Source organism: Bufo gargarizans, chromosome 4, assembly GCF_014858855.1.
Source record: "Bufo gargarizans isolate SCDJY-AF-19 chromosome 4, ASM1485885v1, whole genome shotgun sequence".
NCBI classification, from domain to species: Eukaryota; Metazoa; Chordata; class Amphibia; order Anura; family Bufonidae; genus Bufo; species Bufo gargarizans.
In genome coordinates, this window is record NC_058083.1 from 187,132,916 (window position 1) to 187,148,844 (window position 15,929).

General features: G+C 42.0%; 1 protein-coding gene across 4 annotated transcripts in view; it reads left to right on the forward strand.

Moving 5' to 3' along the window:
• Window positions 1-15,929, forward strand: part of ATP11B (ATPase phospholipid transporting 11B (putative)) — a 118,024-nt gene that overhangs the window by 15,078 nt on the left and 87,017 nt on the right. For all 4 annotated transcript variants that reach the window (XM_044288641.1, XM_044288642.1, XM_044288639.1 and 1 more), the window contains exons 2-4: window positions 1,178-1,294; window positions 11,262-11,351; window positions 15,587-15,667. In XM_044288641.1, coding sequence (XP_044144576.1) covers window positions 1,178-1,294; window positions 11,262-11,351; window positions 15,587-15,667 — 288 coding nt within the window. The remainder of the gene's footprint in view (window positions 1-1,177; window positions 1,295-11,261; window positions 11,352-15,586; window positions 15,668-15,929) is intronic.

The window sequence follows — 15,929 nt, forward strand, 5'->3', positions numbered from 1 at the left end:
ATGGTATTATCAAAAACTACAGATCTTTCCGCAAAAAAATTAGCCGCTACACATCTATATTGACATAACTATAAAAAAGTTATGGAGTTGAGAATATGGTGAGGAAAAGCAAATAATTTTTTCAAAAGTTATTTTTCATTTTTTATTTTTTTTTCTCCAGTATTAAAACGCAAGAAAAACTATACATTTGTGGTATCGCAAATTCGTACTGACCTGGAGAATGGAGAGCACAAGTCAGTTTTACTGCATAGTGAATGTCGTGAAAAAACAAATTTAAAACTGTGGCTGAATTTCATTCCACCACATTTGGATATTTGGATTTTTTTTTTTCCAGCTTCCCACTGCATCCTATCCAATATTAAATGGTGGCATTAGAAAGTACAACTCGTTCTGCAAAAAAACAAGCCCTTATACGGCTACGTGAATGGAAAAATAAAAAGTTATGGCTTTGGGAAGGCTAGGAGTGGGGGAAAAAAAAAAAAGAAAGGTGGGACCCGCACCTATCGGACAATCCTAGCGATATGTCCCCATTGTCTGAGATGGCAAAACCCCTTTAACACTTTACTTTTTCTCATAATTTAGTTTCAATGCTTGGAGGGAATAAAAACTGTCTGTTACAGCTAGAACGTGCCATGTGGTAGAACAGAACCACGAGCCTTGTGGCATTATTGTAATGTAAGGATTCACCTTTTAGAATGTCACATGCAGCAATATGACCGGTAAATCAGCAAGAGGTAGCAAGGAAATCTGCTGACTGAACAATGACAAAGTCTCCTGTTCAGGAAGTGACATTCAAAGGGACACCTCTGGTGCAGGTCATTATTTGTATTCGGCTTTTCCTACGTATTGTAGGCTTTGTTTCAGGGCCAGTAGAGGTAGTGTGCCTTCAGATTGTTCGTTATCATGCAGTGCAAGGACATTGTGCCTGTTCTCTTGCTACTTCCTCTCAGTTTTGTAACCCTCTTTCTTCATTCCCTTTTATTTCACCTTCTTGTGAAATAAGTGTTTATTTCTAAAGTTTATCATTTAGTCCTCTTTTACACTACAGTTCTGATAATAGTGGTTCACCAAAATGATACTGTTTGGGAATTTTAGCCACATAAAAAGTGGGAACATTGTTTGTGTTTTAGGTGTCTTGGTGAAGTAACCTTACACTGCTATCCCCTCTGTTTTTCAGGGATGCGACCCACCAAATCACAGTGAAACACGTACCATTTACGTGGCAAATAGGTTTCCTCAGCATGGTCATTACGTCCCTCAAAAGTTTGCAGACAACAGGATAATTTCATCTAAGGTAAGCTGCTTTAAATTGGGTTAATGGACAGATCTGTGGTCTGAATGTGTGTTGGGTTGCTATCCGCTAAAGACGATCCACATTGAAAAAAAAAAATGGACCAAAATTGCACGGAAGCACTTTAGGCTTCCGATCAATGCCTCCACTCCATTCAAATCAATGGGTCCACATCCGTGATACTCGGCTGGTGCCCGTATATACCTGCTGCTTGCGGTCCACAATATGGGCAGGGGGCACACACGTTCATGTGTATGAGCCCTAACTTGTATTTAAAGGGAACCTGTCACCAGGATTTGCTGTATAGAGCTGAGGACATGGGTCGCTAGATGGCCCCTAGCACATCTGCAATACCCAGTCCCCATAGCTCTGTGCTTTTATTGTGTAAAAAAAACGATTTGATACATATGCAAATTAACATAAGTCATATCTTGTGTGACCAGAGAAGTCATATTTTCAAGCTCTGACTCATCTCAGGTTAATTTGCATATGTATCAAATCAGATTTTATACACAATAAAAGCACACAGAGCTATGGGGACTGGGTATTGTTGATGTGCTAGTGGCCATCTAGCAGCCCATGTCCTCAGCCCTATACCCAAAATCCAGGTGACAGGTTCCCTTTAAGTCTGGGCTTTGAATTCAAGGAGACGATCTTATCAATGACTGACAGCTAGCTCTGTATACACAGCCATAGAGGGAGGGCTGTGAATCACTGAAAGGACCGTCTCCTTGATATCCTAGAAAAAACAGCAATTAAAATTTATAATTTCCTTCAAAACTATAAATCAATCTGCTCAGCTCCTCCGGCTCTATAACATGCTGCTGGCAGAGTACACTGCATTTTCATGGTGACCGGATCCCTTTAAGCCCTTAAGCCTATTGTACGTTTGCATTTACCGGCACGGAACAGCCTGGCTGATCTCTCTGCATTCTGGCAACACTGTCCGGCCATATTAACTATAATGGCAACCGGCGGCGATGCGCGAGAAGTGGCCGGACAAATAGCGAATGGGGCCAGCGGGTGTTCAGTAGCTTCCGGCAGAAAGCGTAAACCAAAACCGACCAAACGGCACAGTTGTAATGCAGCCGCGCTGTGGTTGAGCGATACAGGCTGCAGCGGGCTCTAATTAAACTAATGAAAGCCGCACTGTTTAGTTGGTCTGCATTGTTAACTACCGCGTGGCCCTTAGTAAAATCTAATGTAGCTTACGTAGGTGGTCGACGAGTCATTGGTGTGTAAAGGTTCAATTCAGTCTATAATTATCTATTTTTAAGCCTACCTGTTGTAAACCGCAAAGCAGTAGAATTTACTGCACTCACTGACTGCCTCTAAATACCTCTGTAGTAGAGATTACAGGGGTAATCCTTTGCCCTACTCCTGTGTACTGTTGTTTTGTGACAGTTTTAATGCTATTTCAACATATTTATGCCACCCTTTCCAGTTTTCCAAAAAGGGTGTGGGCAGGGCCATCTGCCCGTCACATTTATCATTATTTACGCCAGAAACTGATGTAAATAATGACTGAAATTTGAGCCAGCTACAGGCTGAAGTAGATTTCAGTCTGTAATATGGACTGCCAGAGCCCAGATATATAGATATTAGGGTTGTTGCGGGTATCGAAATTTCGATACCCAATCGATACTTTTGTCCCGGTATCGATACGATACCGGGATTTCAGTTTTTTCGATACTGGGCTGCGCTTCTGCGCAGTCTAGTATCTCTGAACATGAGCGCGCTGCTATCGGCGCGCTCATGTTCTCTCAGCAGCACAGGGAGAAGGAAGCTGTCCTCCCTCCCCCTGTGCTGCTGCCGCTGCCACCAATGAGAAGAGAGGGGCGGAGGAGAGGCGGCAATGAGAAGAGAGGGGCGGAGGAGAGGCGGCAATGAGAAGAGAGGGGCGGAGGAGGGGCGGCAATGAGAAGAGAGGGGCGGAGGAGGGGCGGGCGCACTGCGCCACCAATGATAGGATTATTTCCACACAGAGCGGCGCCCAGCGATGTCCCAGCACTCACCATTAGTCCTGGGCGCCGCTCCGTTCGCCTGCAGTGCCCCATTACTGTCTCCTCTCCTGCTCCACATGCTGCTGATTACTATCGAAACGATGGGAGGAGACATCAGCTTCACTAGTGGGCGTTCCTTCTCCCTGCGCTGCGATTGGACAGCGCTACAGCCAGGGAGAAGGAACGCCCACTAGTGAATCTGATGTCTCCTCCCATCGCTCCGATAGTAATCAGCAGCATGTGGAGCAGGAGAGGAGACAGTAATGGAGCACTGCAGGCGAACGGAGCGGCGCCCAGGACTAATGGTGAGTGCTGAGACATCGCTGGGCGCCGCTCTGTGTGGCCTGATAGTGAAAGTCTGGACTCATATACAGTAGTCAGTCTTTAACACATACAGGAGGCGGGTGCCGGCAGCAGAATCGCATTGCCAGCACCCTGCCCCTGACAGGGAGCTGCGATCAGCGGCAGTTAACTGCCGCTGATCTGCCAGTACCCGCCTCCTGTATAAAGGGGTAATTATCATTGGTGGTGCAGTGTGCCCCCCCCCCCCTCAACCCCCCATCCCATTAAAATCATTGGTGGCACAGTGCGCCGGCCCCTCTCAACCCCCAGTATTAAAATCATTGGTGGCAGTGGCCACAGGGACCTCTCCCCTCCCCCTCATTGGTGGTGCAGTGGCAGCTTCTGATCGGAGCCCCAGCTGTGTAAGCCTGGGGCTCCGATCGGTTACCATGGCAGCCAGGACGCTACAGAAGCCCTGGTTGCCATGGTAACATCCCTGATGCTGTGTGCACAAAGCACAGAGCAGCAGGGACAGTGTGGAGTCCTATTCACCCTGATAGAGATCTATCAGGCTGAATAGGAAAAGGGATGAAAGATCCCAGGTTCTAGCCCCTAAGGGGGAAATAGTTATTAAATAAAAAGTGTAAAAAAAAACAAAAAAAAAAAACACTAAAATATGAAGTATAAATCACCCCCTTTTCCCAATTTCACATATAAAATATATAAATAATAAACATATTACATCGCCACGTCAGAAAAGTCCAAACTATTAAAATATATTAAAAAAAATCTAGGTGGTGAATGCCGGAACAGAAAAAATAAAATAAAAACTGCGCGATTCGCCATTTTTAAAAATGAGGAATGCACGTGGCTTTTTTTGTTTTATTTTTTTCGCGTGGTATCGAATGGTATCGAGTATCGCAATACTTTTTCATGGTATCGAAACCGAATCAAAAAATTGGTATCGCAACAACTCTAATAGATATAGATATAGATATATATATAATATTTATTAGTGGATATAAAAAGAAATTTACATGCCATTGACACTAACAAACTTACAGACTTTCTGCAGTCATCACTGTCCCCAATCTCTTTCCTTTCCTGTCTGGAACTGGCAGTAAAACATTATAATGACACCCTCTGAAGCAGCCTGGATGAAGTAACGCCTCCTACAATCAGAACCTCCAAACAGAGACCAAAGCAACCCTGGATTACACCTCAAACCCGCTTTCTCCAGCGATGCTCCAGAAGGGCCAAATACCTATGGAGAAAAACTCATGCACCACAAGACTTCGTCCATTATAAATTCATGTTGATAACTCTGTCCTTCACCTCACCAAACAGACCTACTTCGCCACCCTGATCTCTACACTATCTAATAATCTGAAAAAACTCTTTGGCACTTTTCACTCCTTCCTTAGTCCAAAAGTGCAGGCACCTAGTAACTCTGGCCACCTACTTTAAAGGGGTTCTGCACTTTCAATTAACTGATGATCTATCCTCTGGATAGATCATCAGCTTCTGATCGGCGGGGGTCCGACACCCGGGACCCCCGCCGATCAGCTGTTTGAGAAGGCAGCGGCGCTCCAGCAGCGCCGCGGCCTTCTCACTGTTTACCGCCGGGCCGCCCGCCCACTGACGTCACGACTTGTATCAACTAGAGTGGGCGTGGCTAAGCTCCATTCAAGTGAACAGATTATGGGGTGCTTTTTCTCCTGTCATCCCTTGTGAAAATGATAAATTTGGGGCGAAAGCAACATTTTCTTGGAAGAAATGAAACTTTTCATTTTCACAGCCAAGTGTTTCCAAATTCTGTAAAATGCTTAGGGGGTCAAAGTGCTCAGTACCCCCCTTAATATATTCTTTAAGGGGGGTAGTTCCAAAATGGGGTCTTTTTTTTGGGTTTCCACTGTATGGGCACATCGGGGTCTCTTCGAATACAAAATGATGCCTAAAAAACATTCTAGCAAAATCTGCCTCCAAAAACCATATGGCGCTCCTTTCCTTCTGACCACTGCCACGTGCCCATAGGGCAGTTAACCACCACATATGGGGTATTTCTGTAAACTGCAGAATCGGAGTAATATATATTGAGGTTTATGTTGCTGTTAACCCTTGCTGTGTTGCAAGAAAACATTTATTAACATAAAAAATCTCCCAAAAAAGTGAAATTTCACCTCCATTTTCCTTTAATTCTTGTGGAACACCTCAAGGGTTAACAAAGTTAAGTTAACATCAGTTTTGAATAATTTGAGGGTGTAATTTCTAAAATGGGGTCATTTATGAGTTGTATCCATTACGTAAGCCAATCAAAATCACTTTATAACTGAATTGGTGCTAAAAAAAAATAGTTTTGAAAAATGGATTCTAAACTTCTAAGGCTACTTTCACACTCGCGTATTGTGCGGATCTGTCTTGTATCTGCACAGACGGATCCGCACGAATAATGCAAACGCTTGTATCTGTTAATAATGGATCCGTTTGCATTATTCATAAAAAAAAAAGTCTAAGTCAAAACGGATCCGTCTTGACTTACATTGAAAGTCAATGGGGGACAGATCTGTTTTCAATCGCACCATATTGTGTCAGTTAAAAAATGGATCCGTCCCTATTGACTTACATTGTAAGTCTAAACGGATCCGTTAGGCTCCGCATGGTCATAAAAATGCTGAAAGCTGCGTTTTAGTGACCGTCTAAAAAAAGCAACTGAGACCAAACGCAGCCAAATTGATGCATTCTGAACGGATCCTTATCCATTCAGAATGCATTGGGACTGAACTGATCAATTTTGGGCCGCTTGTGAGAACCCTGAAACGGATCTCACAGGCGGACCCAGAAACGCCAGTGTGAAAGTAGACTAAGCCTTCTAACGTCCTAAAAAAATTAAATTACATTTACAAAATAATGCCAACATAAAACAGACATATGGGGAAGGTTGGATGATAACTATTTTATGAGAAATTACTATCTGCTTTAAAAGTACAAATATTTAAATTTAGAAAATTGAAAATTTTTCCAAATATTTGGTAAATTTTGGATTATTTTATAAATAAGGATGAAATATATTGACTCAAATTTACCACTGTCATAAAGTACAATGTGTCACGAAAAAACTCAGAATGGCTTGGATACGTAAAAGTGTTTCAAAGTTATTACCACATAAAGTTACACATGTCAGATTTGCAAAAATTGGTCTGGGATTTAAGGTGAAAAGTGGCTTGGTACTGAAGGGATTAAAAAGTCCCATGTATGACCTAAAAAAAGTGCAAATATTATGTACATAACAGACCAGAAATAAAGTTATGGCTTTCAAAGGCACGTGCTAAAAAAATAAAAATGTGCTTAATCGGTGGTTAAAGCGACTCTTTCACCAGGATCAACCCAATTAAACTTTTGTCTGTATGCTAAACAGCTGCAGTGACATCTGTGTTTTTATTCATATGCAAATTAGACGTTGGAGCACCAGGCGGCGGGGCTGAATTGTCGGAGCACTGCTCTGCAACATCCCTGGTGCTCTGCACACTCCTCCCCTCCAATTGATTTGCATATGAATAAAGCGCAAGTTTCTCAGCAGCTATTTAACATACAGACAAAAGAAAGGCATTGTTTTAATCTGCATGATCAATCCTACCAGCCAGTATGTCTAGTTTAATAGGGCTGATCCTGGTGGCACAGACGCTTTAACCTCTTCAGGACACATGACGTAACTGTGTTCACCACTCAGAGGAACACCGTAAAAAAATAAAAACTGTGCTAAATAAACAATTTTTTTTTGTCACCTTACATCACAAAAAGTACAACAGCAAGCGATCAAAAAGGCGTTTGCCCACCAAAATAGTACCAATCTGTCACTTCATCCTGCAAAAAAATGAGCCCCTACCTGAGACAATCACCCAAAAAATAAAAATAAACTATGGCTCAGAATATGGAGACACTAAAACATCATTTTTTTTTCTGTTTAAAAAAAGCTGTTGTGTAAAACATATACATATTACAGGTCCTTTTCAAAAAATTAGCATATTGTGATAAAGTTCATTATTTTCTGTAATGTACTGATAAACATTAGATTTTCATATATTTTAGATTCATTACACACCAACTGAAGTAGTTCAAGCCTTTTATTGTTTTAATATTGATGATTTTGGCATACAGCTCATGAAAACCCAAAGTTCCTATCTCAAAAAATTAGCATATCATGAAAAGGTTCTCTAAACGAGCTATTAACCTAATCATCTGAATCAACTAATTAACTCTATACACCTGCAAAAGATTCCTGAGGCTTTTAAAAACTCCCAGCCTGGTTCATTACTCAAAACCACAATCATGGGTAAGACTGCCGACCTGACAGCTGTCCAGAAGGCCATCATTGACACCCTCAAGCAAGAGGGTAAGACACAGAAAGAAATTTCTGAACGAATAGGCTGTTCCCAGAGTGCTGTATCAAGGCACCTCAGTGGGAAGTCTGTGGGAAGGAAAAAGTGTGGCAGAAAACTGCACAACGAGAAGAGGTGACCGGACCCTGAGGAAGATTGTGGAGAAGGACCGATTCCAGACCTTGGGGGACCTGCGGAAGCAGTGGACAGAGCCACCGTGTACAGGCGTGTGCAGGAAATGGGCTACAGGTGCCGCATTCCCCAGGTCAAGCCACTTTTGAACCAGAAACAGTGGCAGAAGCGCCTGACCTGGGCTACAGAGAAGCAGCACTGGACTGTTGCTCAGTGGTCCAAAGTACTTTTTTCAGATGAAAGCAAATTTTGCATGTCATTCGGAAATCAAGGTGCCAGAGTCTGGAGGAAGACTGGGGAGAGGGAAATGCCAAAATGCCTGAAGTCCAGTGTCAAGTACCCACAGTCAGTGATGGTCTGGGGTGCCATGCCAGCTGCTGGTGTTGGTCCACTGTGTTTTATCAAGGGCAGGGTCAATGCAGCTAGCTATCAGGAGATTTTGGAGCACTTCATGCTTCCATCTGCTGAAAAGCTTTATGGAGATGAAGATTTCATTTTTCAGCACGACCTGGCACCTGCTCACAGTGCCAAAACCACTGGTAAATGGTTTACTGACCATGGTATTACTGTGCTCAATTGGCCTGCCAACTCTCCTGACCTGAACCCCATAGAGAATCTGTGGGATATTGGGAAGAGAAAGTTGAGAGACGCAAGACCCAATACTCTGGATGAGCTTAAGGCCGCTATCGAAGCATCCTGGGCCTCCATAACACCTCAGCAGTGCCACAGGCTGATTGCTTCCATGCCACGCCGCATTGAAGCAGTTATTTCTGCAAAAGGATTCCCGACCAAGTATTGAGTGCATAACTGAACATAATTATTTGAAGGTTGACTTTTTTTGTATTAAAAACACTTTTCTGTTATTGGTCGGATGAAATATGCAAATTTTTTGAGATAGGAAATTTGGGTTTTCATGAGCTGTATGCCAAAATCATCAATATTAAAACAATAAAAGGCTTGAACTACTTCAGTTGGTGTGTAATGAATCTAAAATATATGAAAGTCTAATGTTTATCAGTACATTTCAGAAAATAACGAACTTTATCACAATATGCTAATTTTTTGAGAAGGACCTGTAGGTATCGACCGGCTCTATAAAAATATCACATGACCTAACCCCTCAGAATAACAGCGTAAAAAATAAAAACTGTGCTAAATAAACCATTTTTTGTCACCTTACATCACAAAAAGTGTAATAGCAAGCGATCAAAAAGTCATATGAACCCCAAAATAGTGTCAATCAAACCGTCATCTCATCCTGCAAAAAATTAGACCCTACCTAAGATAATCGCCCAAAAACTGAAAAAATTATGGCTCAAAATATGGAGACACTAAAACATGATTTTGTTTAAAAAAATAAATCATTGTGTAAAACTTATGGTACATAAATAAATAAAGTATACATATTAGGTATTGCTGTGTCCGTGACAACCTGGTCTATAAAAATACCACATCTAACCTGTCAGATGAATGTTGTAAATGACAAAAAAATAAAAACTGTGCCAAAACAGCTATTTCTTGTTACCTTGCCTCACAAAAAGTGTAATATAGAGCAAACAAAAATCACATGTACCCTAAACTAGTACCAACAAAACTTCCACCCTATCCTGTCGTTTTTTGGAGTTTCTACTCTAGGGGTGCATCAGGGGGGCTTCAAATGGGACATAGTGTAAAAGAAAAAAACCAGTCCAGCAAAGTCTGCCTTCCAAAAACCGTATGGCATTCCTTTCCTTCTGCGCCCTGCCGTGTGCCTGTACAGTAGTTTACGACCACATATGAGGTGTTTCTGTAAACTACAGAATCAGGGCCATAAATAATAAATATTGAGTTTTGTTTGGCTGTTAACCCTTGCTTTGTAATTGAAAAAAAAAATATTGAAAATCTGCCAAAAAAGTTTAATTTTTAAATTGTATCTCTATTTTCCATTAATTCTTGTGGAACACCTAAACGGTTAGCAACGTTTGTAAAATCAGTTTTGAATACCTTGAGGGGTGTAGTTTCTAGAATGGGGTCATTTTTGGGTGGTTTCTATTATGTAAGCCTCACAAAGTGACTTCAGACCTGAACTGGTCCCTAAAAATTGGATTTTTGAAAATTTCTGAAAAATTTCAAGATTTGCTTTTAAACTTCTAAGCCTTGTAACATCCCCAAAAAATAAAATATCATTCCTAAAATGATCCAAACATGAAGTAGACATATGGGGAATGTAAAGTAATAACTATTTTTGGAGGTATTGCTATGTATTATAGAAGTAGAGAAATTGAAACTTGGAAATTTGCAATTTTTTTACAAATTTTGGGTAAATTTAGTATTTTTTTTTTTATAAATAAAATAGAATTTTTTTTACTTCATTTTACCAGTGTCATGAAGTACAATATGTGACGAAAAAACATTCTCAGAATGGCCTGGATAAGTCAAAGCGTTTTAAAGTTATCACCACTTAAAGTGACACTGGTCAGATTTGCAAAAAATGGCCAGGTCCTTGAACGAAGTATGCTGCCATGGAGAGCGGCGCCCAGGGATCTCACTGCACTTACTATTATCCCCGGGCGCAGCTCCGTTCTCCCGTTATGCCCTTAGATGTTCACTCTCTAAGTTATAGTAGGCGGAGACTGCCCTTGTCCTGTGGGTGTCTCCTTCTCCTAGGCTGCAGCGCTGGCCAATCGCAGCGCACAGCTCGCAGCCTGGGAGGTCAAATAAGGCTGTGTCCTAAAGGGGCTCTGCAGTTTGTTTAAACTGATGATCTATCCTCTGGATAGATCATCAGCATCTGATCCGTGGGGGTCAGAAACCCGGGATCCCCGCTGATCAGCTGTTTGAGAAGGCAGCGGTGCTCCAGTGGCGCTTTACTGCAGGCCCAGTGGGCGGGGCTAAGCTCTGTTCCCTTGAATGGAGCTTAGCTCCGCCCAGGCCATTGGATACTAGTCGTGACGTCACTGGGCATGCGGTATACAGCGAGAAGGCCGCGGCACCACTGCCTTCTCAAACAGCTGATCGGTGGGGGTCCTGGGTGTCGGGGCCCCTGCCGATCAGATGCTGATGATCTATCCTGAGGATAGATCATCAGTTTAAACAAACTGCAGAACACCTTTAAGTATGTGTGCAAGCTTTAGTATCATTTAGATGTGAAATTCTCATTATGTTTGCATGTATATTAAATGTGTTTTCTCTTTGTAGTACACAGTGTTGAACTTCATTCCAAAAAACTTATTTGAACAATTCAGAAGAATAGCCAATTTCTATTTTCTCATCATATTTCTGGTTCAGGTAAGACAAAAACCGTTTATTGATACCATTTTACCCGATGATATTGATGTGCATGCAGAACAGACATTTTGCTGTGTTTAATAATGGTGTGAGAGATGCGCAGCATGCTGTATTGGACTGTAGGGCTAGGTTCACACAGCAAGTTCACTGGTAGATCAGTATCCTTAGCTGAAAATAGGCTGTTTTTGCTTGTGGTTATTACAAGAATTATTACAAGCGTTTTTGAGTGAGGTTTTTCTGCATCCCCATGACTTCTATACAATCCACTTCATCAAATATGTTTGAAATAAATGTCACTTCTCAAGTGTTTTTCATAAGTTGTGGAACAAAACTCAACCATGTGTTATAAGGTTTGAGCATTGTTTTTTTTTTTTTACACTGAAGCCAATGGGAGGCTATTGATGACATTTTACATTATGCAGTACAAAATTCCCTTTTTCCACTGAATTAATGGCAGATTGCGCCCATGTGAACATAGCAGGAGGGTACCTGCAGAATACGTGGAGATTTTCTGTGCAGAATTTACATATGGAAAAGTAGTCAGAAAAGTACCAGCAAAGTATATGAGATAAAACAAATCTAACCTATACTATGCCGATTTGTTTCCGTGTGGAAATTGACCTGCCATGTAGATTTCCAAATCCATAGCATGTCAATTATGTTGGTGGTTTTAGCAGCGGATTTCACCCTTTTCAAAGGAAGGGTGAAATCTGGTGCAAAACTGCACCAAAAATCGCAATTAGAAATTTATGTTTTTGGTGTGGTTTAGGTACAGAAATGCCCGGAAATGTATGCAGATCTTCTGCTCCTTCACCCATCCTGTTTGCAGGTACCTATAGGGTGAATTGAATTCACAAAAGCAGATTTGTTGCAGGACTTTCTGCAATTGTCCCATTTATATGAACAGGGCCTATCAAAATCCATTCTCATGCTGCAGCAACAACCCCATTCAGGGGTGAAAGTGTTGTATAAGATTTTATGTTGGTGGGAAATGTTGCCCACTCATCCAGGAGAGCATTTCTGAGGTCTGATACTGATCTTGCTCTGTGTGGCCAGACAAGTTCATGCACCCCAAATTCAGTCACCTAAGGGTCTTCACCAAACTCTTCTCACAAAGTTGAAGACATACAATTGCCCAAAATATTTTGCTATGCAGAAGCAGTTCCCTTCACTGGAATTAAGGGGGCCTAGGCTAACCCCTGAAATACAGCCCACAGCATTATCCCTCCTCCACCTGCAGCGAGACGGGTAACATTCTCCTAGCATTTGCCAAACCATCAGACGTCCAGATAAAGAAGCGAGATTTGTCACTCCACAGAACACTATTCTAACTGCTCCGGAGTCCAGTGGTGGCGTATTTTACAACAATCCAACCAAGATATAGCATGGTGCTTGGTGATGTAAGGCTTGCATGCTTGCTAAACACTTTCATTTTGCAATAATGTCACCTACAGTTGATGGTGAAATTTCTTCCCTCCTGGATATTAAACCAACTGTTGCAATGGGGATGTCCTGTTACAAATTATGTGTGCTCTTTAGAATGATCCATTCTTTCACAAATGTTTGTAAAGACTGAATTTCTAGGGGCTGGATTTTATGCACCTGTGGCAATGGGACCAACTGGAACATTAGAATTCAATAACTAAAGGTCCTATTAGACTGGCAGATATTTTTTTTTCATTAACGAGCGACAAGTGACCTATTTAGCCAGTTGTTTACATTCATAATTAGATTACGTGAAAAAGTAGCATCAATTTTTTTTTTGCTGTTTGCAGTTATTGCGATTGTTGCTTAGTCGTCTCTGGAGCATTTACGCTGCTAGCGACTGGTTACTGATGGGACAGCAGCTAACAATAAACTCAGGCAGATTTGTCTGATCCGCAGAAAACAAAGGATTTATTTGTCGTTCAATTGCTGCACCCTCTTAAAATTGCTCAAATTTGAACTACTCTTAATTCAAAAGATAATTGCTGGAGGTGCATCCCAATACCTTTGTCTATATAGTGCGTGGTATTGCTATGAATAGAGGTCGCAATAACGCCTGTACAAGCGTCATTGACGCCTGTTCAGGCCATTTTACTTCCTGGAAAAAGTCTAAGGCGTACCAATACGGCTTAGACTTTTACCTGACATTCAGCAGCGCAGGCCGCGCTGTGAAAGGCACGGGCAGCGCAGTGATGCTGCTTGTGCCTGAAATGACCAATAGAAAAGCTCCTTACTGTAAGGAGCCTTGCTATTGGTTAGTTTAGGCGGGCACCGGAGCGATACAGCGCCCTGCAGCAGGGGAAGCCAGGCCGGCTTCCAGGATTTTCTACAGTAAGGAAACATGACACGGAGATGCTAAAGTGGACTCCTCAGTGGTGACCAACAGCCCCGGACATCAAGGTGACAGCAGTGTGTAGTGCAGTTTGTGGTCATCGCACACTGCGCTGCAGTCATCGCACACCTCTCACACTGATGCGTGCAGTGTGTGTAATGTATGTAGTGCAGTGGGTAGTGAATGCAGGCAGGCTATTATAGCCAAGTTGTAAAGTACAGGGTTAATTCCACTATATTGGACTGGACTTCATCACTTGGCTATAATTGCCTGATGTTATTTAGACCAGTAAGGCTGCGTTCACACGGGCGAGATTTCCGCGCGGGTGCAATGCAGTAGGTGAACGCATTGCACCTGCACTGAATCCTGACCCATTCATTTCAATGGGGCTGTGCACATGAGCATTTTTTTTCATGCATCACTTCTGCAATGCTTTAAAATCGCAGCATGTTCTATATTCTGCGTTTTTCACGCAGCCCTGGCTCCATAGAAGTGAATGGGGCTGCGTTAATAACGCATTGCATCTGCAAGCAAGTGCGGGTGCGATGCGTTTTTCACTGATGGTTGCTAGGAGATGTTGTTTGTAAACCTTCAGTTTTTTTATCACGCGCGTGAAAAATGCATCAAAACGCATTGCACCCGCGCGGAAAAAACTGAACAACTAAACGCAATTGCAGCCAAAACTGACTGAACTTGCTTGCAAAATGGTGCGAGTTTAACTGAACGCACCCTGAAGGCATCCGGACCAAATCTGTCACGCTCGTGTGAACTCAGCCTAATGGTTCCCCTGCATAAATATGAACCTGATAGGGCATGTCCACATCACCACTATTTATTTCTGTTATTCTGCTCCGTTAGATGAGCAGAGCAACAAAAAAACGTGTACATTAACTGACGCCTCAGACAGATGCCATACTGTGGCAACCATCACCATGGAGTTCCATTGTAAAAAATAAAAATTATATATAGCAAAATGGGAGGCAGCGCTGATGTAGGTTTGAAATAGGCGGGTGCACGCTCTGGGGACTAAAGCTTTCCCAATTATAGTATGCAAAAAAGAGCAGCACTCCAACGCAAGATATTTTTATTTTTTTTGCAGAACTCTGCAGGATGGGAAAGTGTAGTGTACCACGTTTTTCCATCCTGCAAGGTTCAGCAAAAAAAATATGTAGGCTAACGTATCTTTATTTTTTATTTTTTTACAATGGAACGGGAAAGAAGCTAAACGGACTCCGCAGACTATGATGGGAATCGTTTGGTTTCTGTTCGCGATCTGTCTTTTTGCCAGACAAAAAACTCCTGCATACAAGGCTTTTTTTTGTCTGGTCTTTAGACAGAATCTGCAACAGAGGCTCCAAACGCAGCCTCCAATGCAGACGCAGCCTCCAATGCAGATGTGAGCAAGTGTAGGCCTATGTATTATGTATTTTGAATTACCGCAACTTTCGTACTCCTCCTCGGGTAAAAAATGCCCTCAAAAATGGTCAGAGGAGTATTTTTGCTCTTCTGGAAAAAATGTAGTGCGACCTCTGGCTATAAATATACTAAGGTCAAATTCACATAGTGTTTGGTCAGTTTTTCCATTAGGGATGAGCCAAGTCGCTTTGCTCCAAACTTCGTTTTAATGCTGTACGGAGATTCATCTCCGTACAGCATTAAAATGTATGGGCTCCAGCGAGGCAAATTCGTTATCACCGAAGTCTCACGGGACTTCAGTGAATAACTTCAGGATTTGATTTTTGAATATGAAAACAATTTTAAAACCTGTGTCCGAAGTCGGCTTCGGTACCAACTGATAAAACCTTTGTCTCTATGACATATCAAAAGTTTTATAAGAACTCTGTGACCCTTTAAGTAATTCGATCTCTTCAAAGATGTATGTGAGAATAACACGTCACAATGGTTTTTATTCTTTCAGCTTATGATCGATACTCCAACAAGTCCAGTAACAAGCGGACTTCCACTTTTTTTTGTCATAACAGTAACCGCCATCAAACAGGTAAAGTTATATCGCACATTTGTAAGTTTACTGGATGCCACAGTTCCAAATATCCAAAGTTTCTTCTGCCTTTCTGACGTCTTTTTGTCTAAGTCTGGGTTTATACAGTATGATTCTGCAAATTCTGACTGCCATTCATTTCTATGCAGACAGCTCAAAAAGACTCCTGTTTGCACACAATGGCATGTCTAATGATTGAAAAGTTTCCCCATGTCATAAATTTCAGCTCTGAACCCGGACATACCTCCATTTTCACCCAGGC